General features: G+C 46.5%; 2 protein-coding genes across 5 annotated transcripts in view; one reads left to right on the top strand and one right to left on the bottom strand.

Moving 5' to 3' along the window:
- PMM2 (phosphomannomutase 2) overlaps positions 1–9,500 on the bottom strand; it is a 55,151-nt gene extending 45,651 nt beyond the window's left edge. For 3 of the 4 annotated variants that reach the window (XR_010152260.1, XM_063796609.1, XM_009430269.4), the window contains exons 1-4: positions 9,218–9,343; positions 5,249–5,360; positions 2,357–2,433; positions 751–842 (exon numbers count right to left, since the gene is read on the bottom strand). Coding sequence is in view for 3 of the 4 variants with exons in the window: in XM_063796609.1 (XP_063652679.1) it covers positions 751–842; positions 2,357–2,433; positions 5,249–5,360; positions 9,218–9,283 (347 nt within the window). In the remaining variant the exon portion in view is untranslated. Of the gene's footprint in view, positions 1–750; positions 843–2,356; positions 2,434–5,248; positions 5,361–9,217 lie in introns of all 4 variants that reach the window. The other variant, XM_016929383.4, reaches the window with a different exon arrangement.
- Positions 9,485–11,717, top strand: TMEM186 (transmembrane protein 186). The gene is made up of 2 exons (XM_510804.8): positions 9,485–9,554; positions 10,575–11,717. The coding sequence occupies exons 1-2, from the start codon at positions 9,552–9,554 to the stop codon at positions 11,211–11,213; spliced, it is 642 nt and encodes a 213-aa protein (XP_510804.2). The 5' UTR covers positions 9,485–9,551; the 3' UTR covers positions 11,214–11,717.
- The last annotated feature ends 10,861 nt before the right edge of the window (positions 11,718–22,578 follow it).

Genomic DNA, 22,578 nt, shown 5'->3' with positions numbered 1-22,578 from the left:
GGGCATGGTGGTGTGCGCCTATAATCCCAGCTACTCGAGAGGCTGAGGCAGAAGAATTGCTTGAACCTGGGAGGCGGAGGTTGCAGTGAGCTGTGAGATCCTGCCACTGCACTCCAGCCTCGGCCATAGAGTGAGACTCGGTCTCAAAAATAAATTCATAAATAAATAAAACAAACATAAAATCAGACTTTTACATGATGGCAATTAATCCGATTTTCTTTAACACTGCAGGCCAACCAGATTTGGGTTTTACGTGGATCTGGCCCGAAGGCTTCCTGTCTCAGACTTCCCGATCTAGGGTTTCTGTTGCTTTTTGTACATGCTGCTTCACTGCTGTTTCCTCTCACTGACAGCCTTTGAAAGCATATGGTCTTCAATGGCTGTATAAATTTCCATCATGTGGATAAGCCATCATTTACGTAATCATTCTTGTACTGTTGGCTTTGTGGACTATTTCCAATTATTCCTTACTAAGTGCTGGGATTCGGATTTAAATTCGCTGGCCCATGGTGGCTACTGAACCCTGCTGTGAACCAGCAGCACCAGGGCAGCCAGAGAAAATGTGGATTTCCAAGCTCGGCTCTCAGGCTTTCTGAATCAGAATTGCCAAGGGGCACGCTAAATATCAGACTTTGTTTTTAAAACTCTTTAGGTGATTTTTATAATCCTATTTGGAGAATGCCCACATTAGCCCACCATGTGACACTACGCTATGTTCCAGTGATGCCTCTTTGTTAAAAGCAAACCCACCTCTTCTTCGGGAGTTTAATTTTTGCAATGTAGCTCAGACAGTAGTTGATTAAATCTTGGATTAGGGCCTCACCCAGATGACTTTGAATATTCTAGATGAAGAAAATACTAGAGTTACTTGATTTAGCAGGAGCATTTTCAAAACAGCTTCATAGCAAACCCAGGGTCTTCAGCCACGATTGTTGAAAATCAGTAGGCTGATGTAGCAGTGATGGTGACATGCCCCACTGTCTGTTTAATTCCTTCTCTTATTTCTCTGGTCAAAAGCATTAGGCAAGCCAGAAAGGCTTTAGTCAAAAGCATTTTCTGCTTCATCACCCAAGATTTTTGTACTCATTATTGTTCAAATGCTTCCTGTAAGGTCCAAAGAGCTTACTGCTGCCACTTTTATTCAATTAAAATATCTCCAGATATTGACAGACAATGTATTTGTTCCACTTCGGCATTCTCTTATGTCTGAATAGAATGATCTTACTACTACTAAGAGCTACACAGTACCTCTTAAAAATGCTTATAGTGCCCAGGCGTGGCAGCTCACACCTGTAATCCCAGCATTTTGGGAAGCTGAGGCAGGTGGATGACTTCAAGTCATAAGCTCGAGACCAGCCTGGCAAACATGGTGAAACCCCGCCTCTACTAAAAATACAAAAATGAGCCGGGCATGCTGGTGGATGCCTGTAATCCCAACTAGGGAGGCTGAGGCACAAGAATCATTTGAACCCAGGAGGCAGAGGTTACAGTGAGCCAGGACTGAGCCACTGCACTCCAGCCTGGGCAAGAGTGAGATTCCATCATGAAAAAAGAAAAAAGAAAAAAAAAATGCTTATAGTGAGGCAGCCTGCTCTAGTTTTATCATCATAGAAATGTTATTAATAGATTTAAAGCCAGGCATGGTGGCATGTGCCTGTAGTCCCTGCTACGTGGGAGGCTGAGGCAGAGGATCACCTGTGCCCAGGAGTTCTAGGCCACTGGGATTGCACCACTGCACTCTGGGATTGCACCACTGCACTCTGGGATTGCACCACTGCACTCCAGCCTGGTTAACACAGCAAGACCCCATCTTTTTAAAAAAAGAAGAAAAGGCTGGGTGTGGTGGCTCATGCCTGTAATCCCAGCACTCTGGGAGGCTGAGGTGGGCGGATCACTTGAGGTCAGGAGTTAAGAGATCAGCCTGGCCAACATGGTGAAACCCTGTCTCTACTAAAAATACAAAAATTAGCTGGGTGTGGTGGCGTGTGCCTGTAATCCCAGCTATGGGGGAGGCTGAGGCGTAAGAATTGCTTGAACAAGGGAGGCGGAGGTAGGCGGAGGTTGTAGTGAGCCGAGATCGTGCCGCTGCACTCCAGCTCCAGCCTGGGTGACAGAGCAAGACTCCGTCTCAAAAACAAAATAAGAAAAGAGAGAAATATTAGATTTAAAAAGTATAAAAATTTAGTTATCAATGTAGAATATGTAATAGTCACATGGTTCAAAACGCAAAACAAAAAATACAGAGTAAAGATTCATTTCTACCCGTTCCTCATCTTCCTAGAGGCATTCATTGTGAAATGCCCTTTTAGAAAACACTTTTAATAGTATATAGTAATTCAGATACTCAAGAACCTACCTGTTTACACAAGAGTTTCCCATCTTTGTATGCTACCAAGCCATTTTCTGGAAACACATAATCGTATTTTTCAACCACTACAATCAAAACCAAAAAAACACTTAGAATGCAAAGAATCAAAACCTGTGTTTTTACTCCTTGATTAACAATGACCACCAATAAAACCGCTAAACTCCAGCAAGGACTGTGAAAGACTATCTCATCTTACAGACTAAGAGAAGAGTATGGAAAAAAGTTCCTTGTTTTTTTTAATGGCTCTTTTTGGTTACACATTTAAACGATGATGACTGGGCAGGAGATTAGGGACTTGGTGACAGGTTATCTTATGTCCCTGACTTCAGCCTGACTGTCTGTAGAGGAAGATACTCGTCCATGATGCTGATGATTCACCAGCAGCAACCAGGGCAGTGTGAAAATGCAGATTTCCAAGCTTTGCTCTCTCACTTCCTGAATCAGAATTGCTGAGGGACAGGCTAAATAAATTTTTTAAAAAGCTCTTTGGGCCAGGTGCGGTGTGGCTCACACCTGTAATCCTAGCACTTTGGGAGGCTGAGGCTGGCGGGGTTTTACTAGGTCAGGAGTTCCAGACCAGCCTGGCCAACATAGTGAAACCCCCGTCTCTACTAAAAATACAAAAAATTAGCCAGGCATGGTGGTGTGCACCTGTAACCCCAGCTACTCGGGATGCTGAGGCAGGAGAATTGCTTGAACCCAGGAGGCAGAGGGTGCAGTGAGCCAAGATTGTGCCACTGCACTCCAGCCTCGGCAACGGTGCAAGACTCCGTCTAACGTCAAAAAAAAAAAAAAAAACCCAAAAAACAAAAAACAAAGCACTAAAAGACTTTTGGTGGCCAGGCACGGTGACTCATACCTGTAATCCCAGCACTTTGGGAGGCCGAGGTGGCCAGATCACCTGAGGTCGCAAGTTCAAGACCAGCCTGGCCAACATGGTAAAATCCCGTCTCTACTAAAAATACAAAAATTAGCCAGGCGTGCTGGTGGGCGCCTGTAGTCCCAGCTACTTGGGAGGCTGAAGCACAAGAATCACTTGAACCCAGGACGCAGAGGTTACAGTGAGCCAAGATTGTGCCACTGCACCAGAGAATAAGACTGTCTCAAAAAAATAAAAATAATAAATAAAATAAATTTTAGAAAAAGCTCTTCAGTGATTCTTATAATCAGTTTGGTTTGGTAACTCTCCATGTTGTCAACCTTAATGAAGGGATTCTCAAACTTCAGGTACCTGTTAAAATGCAGATCCCCTATGTGTTGGGTGGGGACCCCACACTCATATTTTAATAAGCTTCCCAGATGATTCTGATACAGGTGGGCCTTCAACTGTCTTTTGGCTTGTGAATGTCTCTGACAGGTGCAGACACTATGCTACACTACACAAAACTTCCCTGAGCAAGTGGTTAAATACACAACTAGATGCAGAAAGGGCGATCATGAGCAGGTAACAGGATTTTCAGGGCTTCGTGATCCCCGGTATGCGGTTTATAGCATTTCTAAGTAGGAGATCTACCAGGAAAATGAAGTGGAAGTGGAAGAGAGAGTTTTAAAGAGATTGCAGAGATTACTCTTCTAGTAATGGTGATCCTATAAATACAGTCCATACAGATTTGGACTGTAACATATTACATCTTTGAGAACAGTAGTTCTCAAACGGGGGTGATTTTACACAGAGGTCATTTGGCAATGTCTGGAGACATTTCTGGTAGTCATAGCCGTATGTGTGCGTGTGTGTATGCTGCGGGCATCTAGTGGGTAGAGGCCCGGGATGTTGCTAAATACCCTACAATGCACAGGACAGCCTTCATAATGGAGAACTAACTGGTCCAAAATATCAATAGTGCGAAGGTGAGAAATCTTGCTCTAGAGGAGCTGGTTCCAAGATGTGAGGACTCTGGGGACAACAGGGGTTAAAAGAACAATCAATTCATCCACCTCTCCACTTATAATTTTTTTTTTTTTTCCAAGACGGAGTATCGTTCTTATTGCCCAGGCTGGAGTGCAATGGTGTGATCTTGGCTCATTGCAACCTCTGCCTCCTGGGTTCAAGCAATTCTCCCGCCTCGGCCTCCTGAGTAGCTGGGATTACAGGTGCCCATCATCACGCCTAGCTAATTTTTTGTATTTTTAGTACAAATGGGGTTTGATCATGTCAGCCAGGTGGTCTCAAACTCCTGACCTCAGGTGATCCATCCGCCTCGGCCTCCCCAAGTGCTGGGATTATAAGCGTGAGCCACCGCGCCTGGCATCCACTTACAATTTCTTACAGGCCAGGAGGCCCTGGGGCTATGGAGATGAATAACCCATACTCCTGCTCTTCAAAAACATGTAATCGGATAGTTTACAATAATTACAGAATGCTACATTAGCAAGGTTGTACACTAGAATCTCTCAGAGGTACTCACTAAAATAGGATTCCCAGGCTCCACAGACCTATCAAGTCAGACTCTCCAGTGAAGGGGTCAATAAGCCTCTGGTTTTTCGGGGTCCTGTGCTGGAGATTGTTTCAGTGATGGGGAGGTGAGGGGGGCTGTCAGAGGGACAATATGAAGACCGGTCTGACTGGGGCTAGAAGGGCTGTGAACGGGTACAAGCAAGAAGTATTCCAGGCGGAGAGATTACCATGTGCAGATACAGCCACTGACCTTTCTAGGTGAATCTACTCACACATCTGAGTACCCAGTTCTCCATCAGTAACTCCAGAAATGTACTAGATTAAAAGCAGAGGAAAAACAAAGGCCAAGAAAATGTTTCCCAAAAAAGGAAGCAGAAAGTCCGCCATATGGGGACAAGGTTTTAGGGCAGCCTATGATACTTGGCAACAATATCCTCATAAGAAGTTAATCTTTTACCAGATGTAATTAGCAACCTATCATTTACCATCATTTCCCAGTTGCTCCTGCACTTTCTCAAAGTCCGATCCGCCTACCACTCCGATTTTGATCTTCTGCCTCAATTTTTGTAGGAAGTCATCCATTTCTTTGGTAATTTTCTAAATTTCAAGAAAGAAAATACAACAGTCATATGCCACAAAATAATCAGGAGACTAAAACTCTAAGGGTAACACAAGTACACAAGTCTTATTTTCTTATTTAAAAATTAAAGAAAAAAATTTTTTTTGAGATAGGGTCTCACTTGTCACCCAAGCTGGAGTGCAGTGGCATGGGCATAGCTCACCACAGCCTCGACCTCCCTGGACTCCGGTGATCCTCCTATCTCTGCCTCCTGAGTAGCTGGGACCATAGTTATGCGCCAGCACACCTGGCTAATTTTTTTATATTTTGTAGAGACGAAGTTTTGCCATGTTGCCCAGGCCAGTCTGGAACTCCTGGGTTCAGGAGATCCACCAGCCTTGGCCTCCCAAAGTGCTGAGATTACAGGTATAAGCCAGGTCTATAAGCCTTATTTTCATACATGCCAATTAAGTTACCAGCTCTGTACATAGTTCAAATATTTTAGTTGTAACTGGGGGGGGCATCTTTACCAGAATAAACTTAAGTGTTATTTTTACCAAATTTTAAACACAGGTAATATGTTAGTAGCTGTTGTGCACTGTCCCAGCTATTTTTCTATGCATTTATATACCCATCTATGGGCACATATACAAATAGGTCTTATTTTTGAAACATAAATGGAATCATGTCCTGTGCAGGGACTTTGCTTTTTCAGCACTATGCTGTGGTGATCTTTTCATGCCAACACAGATCTAGCTCATCATTCCTTTTAAATGCTACACTACACTCCATTTATGGATTTAAGTTGTTGATTTTAAAATAAAACAACATAATGAAATTAAAGAGGAAGCTTAGGGCCAGACATGGCGACTCATGCCTGTAATCCCGGCACTTTAGGAGGCCGAGGCGGGTGGATCACCTGAGGTCAGAGTTCGAGACCAGCCTGGCCAACGTGGCGAAACCCTGTCTCTATTAAAAATACAAAAATTAGGCGGGCGCGCTGGTGGGCGCCTGTAGTCCCAGCTACTCGGGAGGCTGCGGCAGGAGAATCACTCGAACCCCGGAGGCAGAGGTTGCAGTGAGCCAAGATCGTGCCACTGCACTCCAGCCTGGGTCACAGAGCGAGACTTCGTCTCAAAACAAAACAAAACAAAACAAAAAAAAAAAAAAAAAGGAGAAGCTTAGAATTGATTTTATTGCAATTACCCAAAACAAAACAAAAATGTAAAAGAGTAAGATGACTAGATTTTTTAGTCTCTTCTAAAAGCAAAGCTCCTATCTAGAAAGAGTGGTTTTAGTGGTATAATCGTATGGTAAATTCCAAACTGTGTGATAATTTTAAAAAAGTTATAAACTAAGATGAAAAAATAGCCCTACATTAAGACACATCACAATGTATTTTTTCAAGTCTTATAACTCAGCACTTTGAGCAATCTTAGTTGTACATTTACACTGAATGTCTTTTTTTTTTTTTTTGACACGAAGTCGTGCTCTGTCACCCAGGCTGGAGTGCAATGGTGTGGTCTTGGCTCATTGCAACCTCCACTTCCTGGGTTCAAGCGATTCTCCTGTCTCAGCCTCCCAGGTAGCCAGGATTACAGGCGCCCGCCATCACGCTCGGCTAATTTTTTTGTATTTTTAGTAGAGACCGGGTTTCACCATGTTGGCGAGGCTGGTCTCGAACTCCTGACCTCAAGTGATCCGCCCGCCTCGGCCTCCCCAAGTGCTGGGATTATAGGCATGAGCTACCGTGCCAGGCAGAATATCTTTTTACTAGAAATTTAGAAAATACAAAAAACCATTTAATTCAACCTCAGTATATAAACACTTGGAGTTCAATGATTTTTCTTTAAAAAAATTTTTTAGAGTAATAATGAATGTGATTAAAATTGTACAGAAGGGTTTGTAATAGAGTGCAATCTTTTCTACTCTCACAGTGGAATCTGGACCTATTAGACAAAATCTAGAATTGCAGGAGTGGCCTTTAAAAGTCAGAACACGGTGGCTCACGCCTGTAATCCCAGCACTTTGGGAGGCCGAGGCGGGTGGATCACGACGAGGTCCAGAGATAGAGACCATCCTGGCCAACACGGTGAAACCCCATCTCTACTAAAAATACAAAAATTAGCCGGGCGTGGTGGTGCGCGCCTGTAGTACCAGCTACTTGGTTGCCTGAGGCAGGAGAATTGCTTGAACCTGGGAGGTGGAGGTTGCAGTGAACTGAGATTGGGCCACTACACTCCAGTGTGGTGACAGAGTGAGACTCTGTATTAAAAAAAAAAAAAAGAGTCAGAACTGTGAAAATCAGAAAATCAGAAGCACTTTCCTGAATGGCATACCCAGTGACTAGAACAGCTTCCACCTTAGCACAGATAGGAAATGGCAAACTTGACAGGAACCATTATCCTGAGGCCCAGAGACTTGTACCAGGTTGGCTGTGTGAAACTGAGAAGGTTAGTTCTTCACTGAGTGTGTTTCCTTATGTTTAAAACGGTAATAACAACTATCCTACCTGGGAAGAAAGATGGAGGAAGGTTGAGAGGGTCCAGTGATATCATGAAAAAAGGGTGGCAATATAAACCCTAGACCGCTATGGCCCACAGACCACATTGGGCAGCTGTTTGTTTTTGTAATAAATAAATAAAATTTTATTGGTACACAGCCACTCTGTATTTATATAGGGTTTATGGCTGGTTTTGCACTAAAGTTGAGTGGTTACTATAGACCATATAGTCAGCAAAGACAAAAGTATTTGCTATATGGCCCTTTACAAAAAATGAATTGGGGACCGGAGTTTTAGACCACTATGGGCTTTTAACAAACCCAAGTGTGTGATCACTGAATTTCAGAATCAGAAAAAGCCTTTGAAGAACTTGGGAGTTGAGCGTCATCACTAGGTAGATCAAACCTGTGGCTGAGAAGGGCAAAATGATACGTCTAAGGTCACACGCATTTGACGTGGACTTCTGGAGCACACCATTGTTACCACCAAGCGAAAACTACGAGGGGTGAGGGTAGAAGCTGAGGATAGTGAGACCATTGGGGTCCAGTCTCAAGTTGAAATGGCCAGTGTTCAGTGGCCAATTTCTGAAAAGGGGCCAGGAGAGCCTCACCTCAAAGGCTGATCGTAACTGAAACTTATCTGTGCCTGTAGCAGCAAAATCTGAAAGTGGAAAGCAAGTTTCCAAGGGCCCAAGGAGGCTCTCAGCGGGCAGCCTGTAATAACCTAGGGCTCCTCCATCTCCCTAGTCCATTGCAAGGGCTGGAGATGGGTGTGGTGGAGGTGGCTACTATTTACTGAGGCCTAGTGTGTTGTGTGCAACATACTTTCAAGAACTTACACAATCTCATTTGATCCTCACAGACACCATATGGAACAGGTAACATCCCCATTTAAAGCTGTAGATGTTGAGGCTCAGAGAAGTTAATAACTCGCTGAAGGTCACACAGATGTCAAGAGGTGAAGATGAGACTCCACTAGGTCGGTTTGACCTGGAAACCTGTTTTTAATATCATGACTCACGGCACAGCCCATTGGTTACAGGATTGGGGCCGGCACATAGCTGATAAGGGGGCCTGATCTTGGGTTGAAATCCTGGTCTATCAGTCCCGAGCACTAGCGGTGAGTCCAGATTACATTTTCCAACCTAGCACAAGTTTCCTGCTCTTAAGAGTTCTTCAGCCCCGTCTCATCTTTCCAAGCACCAGAGCTCTTGAAGAGCTGGTTAGGGCCTCCCTCTCATTCCTCCAGGGCACCCAGAATAGGGTTCAGCCCCGTGAGGACGTAGGCGGTCCTTAGCCACCCCTTGGCGCCTACCCTGGGTGGTCGATAGCCCCAACTGGGAACAGCACGGGCTCCGCGTCGGCTGCCAGCAGCCCGCCGGCCGCCACTTACCTGCCGCGGGGCGGTGAGGGTCCCATCCACGTCGAAGAGGCAGAGCGCTGGGCCAGGCGCTGCCATGTCCCCAGTTTCTAGCCGCACCTTACAAGACACGTCGGCACGAGGAACTCGGCCCGGAACTTCCGGGTTCGGCCCCTGAGCCGCAGGGCACGTCGGGAAGAGGAGGGGACTCCGTTCCCATAACCCCTGGGACTAGCGCCAGCCACGATTCCTGGACCGCAACTCCCAGGGTGCAACGCAGATCACGCCCGCCTTGTACATTCGAGCATGCGCTCTTAGAGGTTCCGGGGGCCGGTGGGATTTACTTCCTGCAGCAGGTGGTGGGGCCATGGTAAGGAGGCGGGTGGCGAGCCTTGAGGGGGTGATGCTCTTTGGGGTCGGGGTCAGGGCTGGGGCGGGCAGGCCCGACGCTCGGGTTTCGGACTCGGAGGATCCGTGGGAGGAAGCTCTGGCGTGTGTTACAGTTCGCTTTTCCCGGGCTTTCTCTGCCCTCCTTGGGTCACATGCGCACAGTAGTAATAGCTAAAACTCGCCGAGCTCTCACAGTGCATTAGGTACTAAGTTGAGGACTCTGAAACCATCTTCTGGTTCACTGTGTTCTGAGTCCCCATTTTGAAAGGCGAAGAAACCGAATCTCAGGGGTGTGGAGTAATTTGCTCACAAATTACTGTTGGAATCAGAATTGGAATAAGAGCTTTTACTGCTTCACTACCCACCTAATAATACCCTTGTGCTACGTGTTGGGGCCTCCCTGCCTCGCTCCTTCTCCTTCTCCGCTGTTTCCCCTTCCCCAGACTAGGCTAAGAGAAAGCAGCAGTTCCCTCCAGCACCCAAGATAGCCTATGAATCAAACAGAGAATTAGAAAGTTTATTGGAATAAATATCTCACAGATTTGTTGCTCGAGTTCCCCACTAAGACATTGATTATTTAGTTTCCTGCTTGGGGAAATGTTCACACCCCCTTGTGGATACATTGTCCAGCCCAGAGGTTGTCCTCCCTAGATATGTTTTGAATTAATGACGGCCGCACCTCCTTTCTTGTATTTATTTGGAATTGCCTGGTGGAAGGAGGACTCTGCTGCACTCACTGACTGTGTGATCTTTGGTAAATATCTTACCCTCTCTGGGCTTAGTTTCCCTAGTGGTAAAGTGGAAATAGTGATAACTATCTTAGATAGCTGTTGTGATGCCCACATGAGATAGCATCTGGCTTTACCCTTCCCTCCTCTGGCAATAACGGTTACCTTGCAGGATTGGCAGAAGCCTTAGAGTATGGTGCTTTGCAGATGTTCACCGTGTGATTAATGTAGTTGAGTTCCACGAGAGAAATGGTCTACTGTCTCCCTTTCAGGCTGCCCTTCTCCGAGCTGTGCGTAGGTTTCGGGGAAAAGCTGTGTGGGAAAGGCCTCTCCATGGGCTGTGGTGCTGCAGTGGGCAGGAGGATCCTAAGAGGTGGGTGGGCAGCAGTTCACCCATCTCGAAGGAGAAACTACCAAACGCAGAGACTGAGAAATTCTGGATGTTTTACCGTTTTGATGCCATCAGAACGTTCGGGTTCCTGTCACGACTGAAGTTGGCACAGACTGCCCTGACAGTGGTAGCTCTGCCACCAGGCTATTACTTGTACTCCCAGGGCCTCCTCACTCTCAACACCGTGTGCCTCATGAGTGGGATATCGGGCTTTGCCCTGACCATGCTGTGCTGGATGAGCTATTTCTTACGGAGACTGGTTGGTATCCTGTATCTGAATGAGTCTGGCACCACGCTGCGGGTGGCCCATCTGAACTTCTGGGGCTGGCGGCAGGACACATACTGTCCCATGGCAGATGTGATTCCCCTGACAGAAACCAAGGACCGGCCTCAGGAGATGTTCGTGCGTATCCAGCGGTACAGTGGGAAACAGACCTTCTACGTCACCCTGCGCTATGGACGCATCCTGGACAGAGAGCGTTTCACACAGGTGTTTGGGGTACATCAGATGCTCAAGTGAACAACTGGGACCTGGACCTCTGGGTAACCCTGGGTCGCCTGGATTAACAGGAAGGCTGAGGGTGTGGGCAAGGCTGAAGAAAGGGGACTGGGTACTTGGAGACTTTGCCTGGGCCCCTGGGAACATGTGTTTTGTGGTGAATAAATTCACAAGGCAAGAGCTGGTGTACAGGTTTAGGAAAAAGGCTCTAAGCAAGTTCTTACAGCACTTGTTTGTGACATTCAGTCAGATAATGGCCAGAAGTTTTTGTTAAGAGCCAGTTCTTAGAAGAACCTATGCCAAGGTCACCCATAGAGTCCATTGGTGTGAAAGAGAAAGGCAAAGAGGTGTGGCGGGGGAGCGTAAGATTTGGAGTCAGAAGTCTCAGTTCTGTCATTTGTCCTGGAGCAGGTTACTGAGTCTCTTTGAAGCTTGGTTTTCACATCTGTAAAATGGAAAGTCCTGCTTGTTTCATGGGATGGGTGTGGGAATAAACAATAAATGTCAAACGTGTGGCAGACTCAACAGCCTACAGCAGATGTTATTAAGCATTTGGTCAGAGGTTTTAGCAGGGAGAAAGGCTTCGAGCAGTCAACAGGGACTTCCAGAGCCCTGCGCTGTGCCCCTCACATATCCAGCGGCAGAAAGGTCTGTCAGGATGTTAACTACACATTGACGAGCAGATGTCGTCCAGGTGGGCACGAAACCCCAGTTGAGATTTGTTCACCACCCAGAGGTCTAGAGGCTCTTGCTTTGGATGGCCCTGCAGTGTAATAAAGCCAAATGGACCGGATGCTGGTACGTTATTTTATAAACTTGAGCCAGTTATATACATTGCCCCGCATAATTAATAATATATGTTCATTATACAATTTGTAACACAGTAAAGAGGAGGGAAGGCATGATCTTTATTATTTTGCCACTCGAAAGTCAATAAGAATGTTTTATCGCTGGGGGCGGTGGCTGACACCTGTAATCCCAGCACATTGGGAGGCCAAGGTGGCGGATCACGAGGTCAGGAGATCGACGCCATCCTCGCTAACAGGGTGAAACCGTGTCTCCACTAAAAAATACAAAAAAATTAGCTGGGCGTGGTGGCAGGTGCCTGTAGTCCCAGCTACTCGGGAGGCTGAGGCAGGACAATGGTGTGAACCTGGGAGGCAGAGTTTGCAGTGAGCCGAGATCACGCCACTGCACTCCAGCCTGGGCGACAGAGTGAGACTCCGTCTCAAAAAAAAAAAAATTTTTTTTATTGTGTAGCCTTCCATTTTTCTTAACCATACCAAGATACACCTAACAAATTTATCCTTTTAATCATTTTTAAGTGTGCAATTCAGGGACATTAAGTATATTAACAATGTTGTACAGGCTGGGCACACTGTCTCATGCCTGTAATCCTAGCACTTTGGGAGGCTGAGGCGTGTGGATCACTTGAAGTCAGGAGTTCAAGACCAGCCTGGCCAACATGGCAAAACCCTGTCTCTACTAAAAATACAAAAATTAGCTGGGCATGGTGGTGGGCACTTGTATTCCCAGCTACTTGAGAAGCTTGAACCCGGGAGGCAGAGGTTGCAGTGAGCCGAGATTGCACCAATGCACTCCAGCCTGGGAGACAGCCAGACTTTCTCAAAAACAAACAAAACAAAAAATGTTGTACAACCGTCACCACCATCTATTTCCAGAACATTTTCATTATCCCAAACAGAACTAATATACCCATTGAGCAATAATTTCCTTCTTTTTCCAGCCCTTGGCAACCACTAACCTGCTTTCTGTCCCTCTGGATTCACCTATTCTGGATATTTCATATAAATGGAATCATACAATATGTGACCCTTTGTATCTGGCTCTTTTTTTTTTTTTTTTTTTGAGATGAAGTCTCGCTCTGTTTCCCAGGCCAGAGAGCAGTGGCGCGATGTCCACTCACTGCAACTTCCGCCTCACCAGTTCAAATGATTCTGCCTCAGCCTCCCAAGTAGCTGGGATTATAGGTGCCTGACACCAAGCCTGGCTAATTTTTGTATTTTTAGTAGAGATCGGGTTTCACCATGTTGTCCAGGCTGATCTGGAATTTCTGACCTCAAGTTATCACCCACCTCGGCCTCCCACAGTGCTGGGATTATAGACGTGAGCCAGTGCGGCTGGCCTGTATCTGGCTTCTTTGACTTGGTATAGTGTTGTCAAGGTGCATCCGTGTTGTAGCATGTGTCAGTGCTATTTCTTTTTTATGGTTAAATATATTTATGGATGCAGTGTATATTCTCTGTGTATGCCACATTTTGTTTGTCCATCTGTTGATGGACATTTGAGTTGTCGTCACCTTTTGACTACTGATGAATGAACATTTGGCTATTGCTGTGAACACTGGTATACGAGTATCTGTTTGAGTCCCTGCTTTCAGTTGTTTTGGGTACGTACTGAGAAGTGGATTAACTGGATCCTGTGGTAATTCTGTTTATTTTTGAGGACCTGCCACTTTTCCACAGCAGCTGTACCATTTTACATTCTCACCAGCAACGGACAAGGGTTCCTGTTTCTCTACATTCTTGTCAACAGTGGTTACTTTTCCTTTTTTTTAAATTTGAGATGGAGTCTTACTCTGTCACCCAGACTGGGTTGCAGTGGTGTGATCTTGGCTCACTGCAGACTCCGCCTCTCAGGTTCAAGCGATTCTCCTGCCTCAGCCTCCTGAGTAGCTGGGATTACAGGCACCCACCACCATGCCCAGCTAATTTTTCTGTTTTTAGTAGAGATGTGGTTTTGCCATGTTGGCCAGACTGGTCTTGAACTCCTGAACTCAAGGGATCCACCTGCCTCGGCCTCCCAAAGTGCTGGGATTACAGGTATGAGCCACCACGCCTGGCCCTTCACTTCGATGCTTCTATCCTGTGCTTCCATGCTTGCTTTACTCGAGTCCGTTTTTGCAGCTGTCAAAGTGATGCTTAAAAACAGAATCACGTCACTCTGCTGTGAAGGCTGATGGCCTAATCCACCCTCCCCTTCCCTCCCTCATCCGCACCTCTGTGGAGATCATTCCCCCAGGTCACGACTGCCTTGCTGTTCTCCAGTAATCGAGAATATTCCAGCCTTAAGGCCTTTGCATTGACAGTTCCCTCTGCCTGGAAGGCTTTCTCCCTAGATACCTGCAAAGAGAACTAACCTCCTCCCCTTCAGTATCCTCTCGGTGTAACAGGGTTTTACTATTTATGCTCAAGAAGTGTAGTGAAGATTCAATTATATAGAAGAGACATGTGCATAGCAGTTACACGTGGCTATTCATTCCTTCTGTACCTTGCCTTCACCTGCCTGTCAGTTCCTTCAGTGACTGTGACTCCCTTCCCCATGAAGAGATAAAGCCTGTGGCTAAAAAATGTCTTAAGAAGTCATAATGATTTGACCTTAACCTCATTAAAACCAAAAATTCTCTCTTTGTTGGGTTGTAAGCAATGACCTGAGTGAGCCTCACCCTGGGATATTCTGATTATGTCTGGGGTGGGTTCCCAGGATCTGTCTTTTTGACCAGCTTGAAGCCAATTCTGAGATTCAGGCAGGCTGGGAATTTCTGAAATAGACTACTAGAACAGAAGACACCAGAGTGACACATGGTTCTATGGACTTTGTGTTCCTGGGCCAATTTTCTGCCCAAAGAATAGGTTCTTAACACTGGCTTTATGTGTAGAATCTCCTGGAGAGTGTTTTAAAAACCCCATTGTCGAAGCCCATGACCAGGCATTTTTATTTTCACAGTTCCCTGGGTGATTCTAACATGGTTGACCATCGCTGCCCTTGAAGTATCACCACTCTGTTAAGTCTGCAAGGGGCTTGCTTGCCCTGGGAGGTGAGACCAGATTCTCACCCATGCAGGCATTCCATGTGTGGTCTGCTCATGCAGTACCAGCAGAGGGCACACAGAGCAAATGCATTATTCTAACGCTGTATCCCGAAGCTAAAATCACAGATGTCCACCAGATAACAGGAAATGTGTTAGGGCTTCTGTCATGCACCAGTAGGGTAGTACCTGAGAGCTGCCCCCAAAAAACCAAAGTCAACAACAAAAGCAATAAAAGGACTGGTGCAGTGGCTCACACCTGTAATCCCAACTCTTTGGGAGGCCAAGGTGGGCAGATCGCTTGAGACCAGAAGTTCAAGACCAGCCTGGGTAACATGGTGAAACCCCATCTCTACTAAAAATGTGAAAAATTAGCTGGGTGTAGGGTACATGCCTGTACTCCCAGCTACTGGGGAGGCTGAGGTGAGAAGATCACTTGAGCCCGAGGGCCAGAGGTTGCAGCGAGCTGAGACTGCGCCACTGCACTGCAGCCTGGGTGACAGAGCGGGATCCTGTCTCAAAAAACAAAAAAAAACATTAAGTGTGCCCAACCCTTGTTGAATCTGGTAGAACCTGGGCATCTGTTTGTTTATGCTTCCCAGGTTATTCCACAGTACCCCAAGTTTTGAGAATCACCCAAAGCCATACAATAGATGGCAAAGCAGCTTCTCAGAAAATGGGAGTTGTCTTTAGATTTGGGTGGTGGATATATTGGCAGTTGCCCACTTTAACAACAATTATAACATGATTGTCTTAGTTCACTTGGGCTGCTGTAACAAAAATACCATAGGCTGGATGGCTCAAGCAACATTAATTTTTACAGTTCTGGAGGCTGGGAAATCCAAGATTAATGCGTCAGCAGGTTCATTCTCTAGGAGGGCCTGTTTCCTGGTTGGTAGACAGGCTTATTCCTGCTGTGGTCTCACATGGCAAAAGAGGTGAGGGAGCTCTCTGAAATTCTTTTATAGGGCACTAATCCCATTAATGAGGGATCCACCCTCATGACCTAATCAACTTCCGAAGTTCCTACCTCCAGATATCATCGCATTGGAAATTAGGTTTCAACATATGAATTTGGGGGTGACATAAACATTCAGAATATAGCAATAATCTAACAGAAATACTGAAGTGTACATATAAGGATGTTCACTGAAATATTTCCAATAGCAAAAAAACTAGTCCGGGCATGATGGCTCGTGCCAGTAATCCCAGCACTTTGGGAAGCTGAGGTGGAAGGATCGCTTGAGGCCAGGAGTTCGAAACCAGCCCAGTCAACATAGTGAAACCCCATCTCTACAAAAGAAAAAATAAAACATTAGCTGGATATGGTGGCACATGCCTGTAGTCCTAGCTATTTGGGAGGCTGAGGCAGGAGGATTGTTTGAGCCCGGAAGTTCAAGGCTGCAGTGAGCCGTCACTGTGCCACTGCACTCTAGCCTGGGTGACAGAGTGAGACCCTGTCTCAATAAATAAATAAGAAAAGTAAAAACAGGGAATAATCTAAGTTTCCATTAGTAGGCCACATGGTTAAGTAAATGTTGGTAGATTAATATTGTAGTATACATACAACCTTTAAAAAGAGTGAGATTGTACTGTATCTGTGGAAAAGACCATGAGGTAGGTAGCGAAAAAAAAAAAAAGCAAGTCACAGAACAGTGTAGTTCTGTGTGATCTTATTTGTGTTTTTAAAAAGTACATGTTGGCCAGGTGCAGTGGCTGTAATCCCAGCACTTTGGGATGCTGAGGCAGGCAGATCACTTGAGGTCAGGAGTTCGAGACCAGCCTGGTCAACATGGTGAAACCCCATGTCTACTCAAAATACAAAAATTAGCTGGGGGTGGTGTCAGACACCTGTAATCTCAGCTACTCAGGAGGCTGAGGCAGGAGAATTGCTTGAACCCAGGAGGCAGAGATTGCAGTGAGCGGAGATCGCAACATCGCACTCCAGCCTGGGCTACAGTGTGAGACTCCATCTCAAATACATACATACATACATACATTGCAAATTGTGAAGAGTGGCTACCCCTGGGAGAGCATTGAGGGTGAGAGGGGTATAATGAGCACATCATTCATCCTAGCAAATGAAGAAAAACACTGTAATAAACAGTCTGTTCTTCCATTCCCTTCTCCTCCCACCAGCTTTCTAGGCAAAGGAAAGTTTCTCAACCATGAATTCCAATTCTGGACTCAGAAGCTGAGTAGATGGAAGGAAACATGCAGTCTTTGAAAACTCAGTTAAAGCAACTGTGATTTAACCATGTTTGTCCCTTGTCAAGTGGCTTTCCTTCCTGTCTGGATTTTGCCCCCGTCTCCCTGCCATGCTGTGGCCATGTAAATAATTTAGATGCCTAGGGTGGTCTGGAGCATGTCCGTTTTATTTTTTTGTTTTTCGAGACAGAGTCTTGCTCTGTTGCCCAGGCTGAAGTGCACAGGTGTGATCTCGGCTCACTGCAACCTCTGCCTCCCGGGGATCAAGCCATTCTCCTGCCTTAGCCTCCCAAGGAGCTGGGGTTACAGGCACCCACCACCACGCTGGCTAATTTTTGTATTTTTAGTTGAGACGGGGTTTCACCATGTTGTCCAGGCTGGTCTTGAACTCCTGACCTCATGATCCACCTGCCTCAGCCTCCCAAAGTTCTGGGATTACAGGCGTGAGCCACTGGGTCTGGCCTGTTTTTCTGTTTTTTTTTTTTTTTTTTTTAAGATGGATCCTCGCTCTGTCACCCAGTCTACAGTGCAGTGGTGCAATCTCAGCTCACTGCAACCTCTGCCTCCTGGGTTCAAGTGATTCTCTGCCTCAGCCTCCTGAGTAGCTGGGGTTACAGGTGCACGCCACCACGCTCAGCCAATTTTTGTATTTTTAGTAGGGACGGGGTTTCACCACGTTGGCCAGGATGGTTTCAAACTCCTGGCCTCAAGTGATCGGCCCACCTTGGCCTCCCAAAGGGTGGGCATTACAGGTGTGAGCTACTGTGCCCAGCCACATGTCAGTTTTCATATGGCCACCATCCACACATGAGGTCTGCATCAACTGGGGACCTGGTGACGATGCTCCCAGTGTGCACGTGGAAAGCACAGCCCAGTGGTAGCTGTTGTCCTCCTTCCTATGCTGGTTACCAAAAATGAGACTTACCTTGTCATAGCGCCAGATGTCTATGGCATCCGCCACCCCATCATTGCATAACCATGTTTAATGCGCTCCCCAAAGCAGATGTGGTGGGCTGAGCAGCTTGCAGGGGACAGCCTGGATGAATTGCCCGGAGAACTAGAGTTGGGGGCTTGCTTTATGTTGCTGCTTTATGACTGCAAGACTCGTGAGTTCCTAAATAGAAAGCAACAGGGTCCCTTTGAACTCCAGGCAGAGTCCAACTTTTAATGGCCTTGTTTTGATCCTGCGCCATTCAGTTGTAAAATCTTGCCTGATTAGAGTCCATCAGGCAAGGCCAATACCATCTAGGTATGGCCATGTTCATACCAATTCTAAGGACACAAACATTCATTTTACTGATTAACAGTTGAAATACACTCTCAGATTCAGCTGGGCTTGCACCTATGGTGTGAAGTAGATTTAATATTTACCAGTGGGAAGTTAACTCTCACAGAAATATAATATTGCCTTTTAGAACTATATATGAGACACACTCAGCTATTCATGGAGAAGAAGCAGTAAAGGACACCAGCATGTATTAAATGCCTACTGTGTGCTGGGCAATTATTATAGGATTTCATTTAATCTGCCAGCAACACTTTGAGTTGGAGAACCCCAGAGAGGTGGTAGAGTGTTCGGGTGAAGTATATGGCTTCTGAAGCCAAACTTCTTGGCCTGCTTGAATTCCAGCCCTGCCAATTCCCAGCTGTATAACCTCTTTCTCTGCCTCGGTTTCTTCCTCTGTGAAGTGAAGATAATAACACCACCTACCCAGGATTGTGGGGAGGATTACATGACTTACTACATGAAAAGCACTTAAAATAGTGCTCAGTCCAGGCAAGCACTCAATAAATGTTAGCTAGCAATACTATAATCATCCTTATTTTGCAGAATAAGGTTCAGAGAACTGAAGTGACTTGCCCACGATCACCCGTCTAGAAAACAGTAGAGCTGGGTCATTCCACTGCCTTCCCAGGGGAAGGACAGAATATAGAAAACAGGCCGGGCACAGTGGTTCATGCCTGTAATCCCAGCACTTTGGGAGGCCGAGGCAGGCGGATCACCTGAGCTCAGGAGTCCGAGACCGGCCTGTCCAACATGGCGAAATCCCGTCTCTACTAGAAATGACAAAAAATTAGCTGGGGTTGGTGGTGCATGCCTGTAATCCCAGTCACTGGGGAGACTGAGGCAGGACAATCACTTGAACCTGGGAGGTGGAGGTTGCTGCGAGCCAAGATTGCACCACTGCACGCCAGCCTGGGCGACAGAGTGAGACTCTTGTCTCAAAAAAAAAAAAAAAAAAGAAAACTGTGACTCTTTAACAATTTTTTTTTGGTTTTGTTTTGTTTTTTGAGACGGAGTCTCGCTCTGTCACCCAGGCTGGAGTGCAGTGGCACGATCTTGGCTCACTGCAACCTCCGCCTCCTGAGTTCAAGCGATTCTCGTGCCTCAGCCTCCCAAGTAGCTGAGACTACAGGCATGTGCCACCACACCTGGCTAATTTATATGTTTTTAGTAGAGATGGGGTTTCACCATGTTGGTCAGGCTGGTCTCAAACTCCTGGCTCAAGTGATCCACCTGCCTCGGCCTCCCCAAGTGCTGGGATTACAGGAGTGAGCCACTATGCCCGGCCAGTGCTTTATAATTTTTACAACAGACAGGTGAGGTAGGTACAGTAAATCCTCATTTAATGTCATCAGTAAGTTTTGGGAAACTGATTATAAGTTAAATGACATACAATGAAACCAATATTTTTTCCTCATCCTAATAGTAAGATGTTGAAAGAAACAATGTTATAACAAGACAACTTTGAATGAAATGATGTTTTTGAGGACTTGCCATCCATTTCCAAGAACCTATCCATGACATTAAGTGAAGACTTACTATTTGTATACTTTTTTTTTTTCGAGACAAGGTCTCTGTCGCCCAGGCTGGAGTGCAGTGGTGCAATCATAGTTCACTGCAGCCTCAATCTCTTGGGCTCAGGCAATCCTCCCACCCCAGCCTCCCAAGTAGCTGGAACTATAGGCACATGCCACCATGCCAATAAAATTTAAAAAATTTTATTCTTAGTAGAGACAGGGTCTTGCTGTGTTGCCCAAGCTGGTCTCAAACTCCTGAGCTCAGGCGAATTCACCCGCTTTGGCCTCCTCAAGTGCTGGGATTACAGGCATGAGCTATCACACCCAGTCTTGTACGCCTGTTTTTAAGATGAGGAAATTGAAGCTTGGAGAGGTTAAGGGAATCTGCTCCCAATCACACAACTTGAAAGTTAGGATTTGATACACACTGATGTGGAAGGATGCTGTAATATTAGCATGTGGACAGATGTGAGTGTATGTGCACTTGTGTGCAGTCAACTCAGGACTAGCTGAGGGTAGGAACTGTCAATCACTCAAGGAACTTTCTCTCGGCCAGCCTGGCCATCAGCCTTGGAAGGTCAACTTGACCTGGTCGGCGTTGAGTGTGAGCTCCGACATGCACATTCCTAAGGTAGGTGAGTTGAAGGCACCGGAATTTCAAGGTCAGTAACCCTTTGATGGCCAGGCACGGTGGCTCCCGCCTGTAATCCCAGCACTTTGGGAGGCCAAGGTGGGAGGATCACCTGAGGTTAGGAGTTCGAGACCAGCCTGGCAAACATGGCGAAACTGCATCTCTACTAAAAATACAAAAAAATTAGCTGGGTGATCTGCCCACCTCGGCCTTCTGAAGTGCTGGGATTACAGGTGGGATCCACTGTGTCTGGCCAGTGGCACTTTTCAAAAAGCTCTTTCGGGTGATTCCTAAGTGCATCCAGTGTTGAGAATCACCGTCCCGGATGCTTTGGATTATCTACTTTTCTCTCTCTCCGTCCCCATTATTGTCCTAATTCATTCAGGCCACAAGGTCAGCGTGGCTGCAATAGACTCCTAACTGGCCTCCCTGCCTCCCTGTTCTTCACCGTGAACACTCAGGACAACCTTTCTATATATATTTTTTGAAACGGAGTCTCACTCTGTCGCCCAGGCTGGAGTACAGTGGCGTGATCTTGGCTCATCTTAACCTCCACCTCCCAGCTTCAAGTGATTCTCCTGGCTCAGCCTCCTAAAGTGCTAGGATTATAGGTGTGAGCCACCACGTCCAGCCAGGACAATCTTTCTAAAACACCCCTTGGTTTGCTCCCTTGCATCAAGCCTCTGGCGGCTCCATCACCAGCATGGAAAGCCCACGCCCCTCATGTGGCACAGAAGGCTCTCGAGGGGCCCAGCTCCTGCCTGTTTCCTGGGCTCTTCTAGTCTCCTACTCTTTGTGATCTAGTGATACTGAACGTTTCATAGACGCCTGCTGTCGCCCTGTCTCTGTGCCTTCGTGGACCTCTTCTCTTGTGGAATGCCTTCCATCACTCTGGAGCAGCTTTTGCTCAGCCTTGAAGATGAAACTCAGGGGCTTAACCGCCACCCTGACTGATGTGAGGGGCCCAGCCTTTGTGCCTCTGCTGCATCCAGTGTTTTTCCACGTCCTGCTCCTTACACTGTTTTTTTTTTGTTTTTTTTTATTTTTATTTTTTATTTTTCTTTACCTTGCTAGAATGTGAGCTGTGAGGCCGGGCGCAGTGGCTCACGTCTGTAATCCCAGCACTTTGGGAGGTTGAGGTGGGCGGATCACCTGAGGTCAGGAGTTCGAGACCAGCCTGACCAGCATGGTGAAACCTGTATTTACTAAAAATACAAAAAATTAGCTGGGCCTGGTGGCAGGTGCCTGTAATCCCAGATACTTGGGAGGCTGAGGCAAGAGAATTGCTTGAACCTGGCAGGCGGAGGTTGCAGTGAGCCGAGATCGCGCCATTGCACTCCAGCCTGGGCAACGAGCAAAACTCCGTCCAAAAAAAAAAAAAAAGGGGGCCGGGCGTGGTGGCTCACGCCTGTAATCCCAGCACTTTGGGAGGCTGAGGTGGGCGGATCACAGAGTCAGGAGTTCGAGACCAGCCTGGCCAACACAGTGAAACCTCGTCTCTACTAAAAATACAAAAATTAGCTGGGCACGGTGGCGAGCGCCTGTAATCCCAGCTACTCGGGAGGCTGAGGCAGCTTGAACCTGGGAGGCAGAGGTCACAGTGAGCCGAGATCATGTCACTGCACTCCAGCCTGGGTGAAAGAACTAGACTCTTGTCTCAAAAAAAAAAAAAAAAAAAGAATGTGAGCTGCGAGTACGGACCACATGATGCCCATCCTTGTGTCCCAGTCACATAGCATGTCCTCGATTTACTTAATGAAATGCATGGCCTTACAGTGCTTCCTGATCCCAAGGCAGAGTTATGCATGTAGAGTGTTCCCCAAGACATCCCTAAGAGGTATATAACAGGCATTTAATAAGTACTTGTCACCTAATTATTTAACAAGACCATTTCCACCAAAAAAGTCCACATTCAC

Source organism: Pan troglodytes, chromosome 18 (assembly GCF_028858775.2).
Source record: "Pan troglodytes isolate AG18354 chromosome 18, NHGRI_mPanTro3-v2.0_pri, whole genome shotgun sequence".
NCBI classification, from domain to species: Eukaryota; Metazoa; Chordata; class Mammalia; order Primates; family Hominidae; genus Pan; species Pan troglodytes.
The sequence above is the reverse complement of the archived record's forward strand: the minus strand, read 5'-3'. Positions and strand labels throughout refer to the sequence as shown.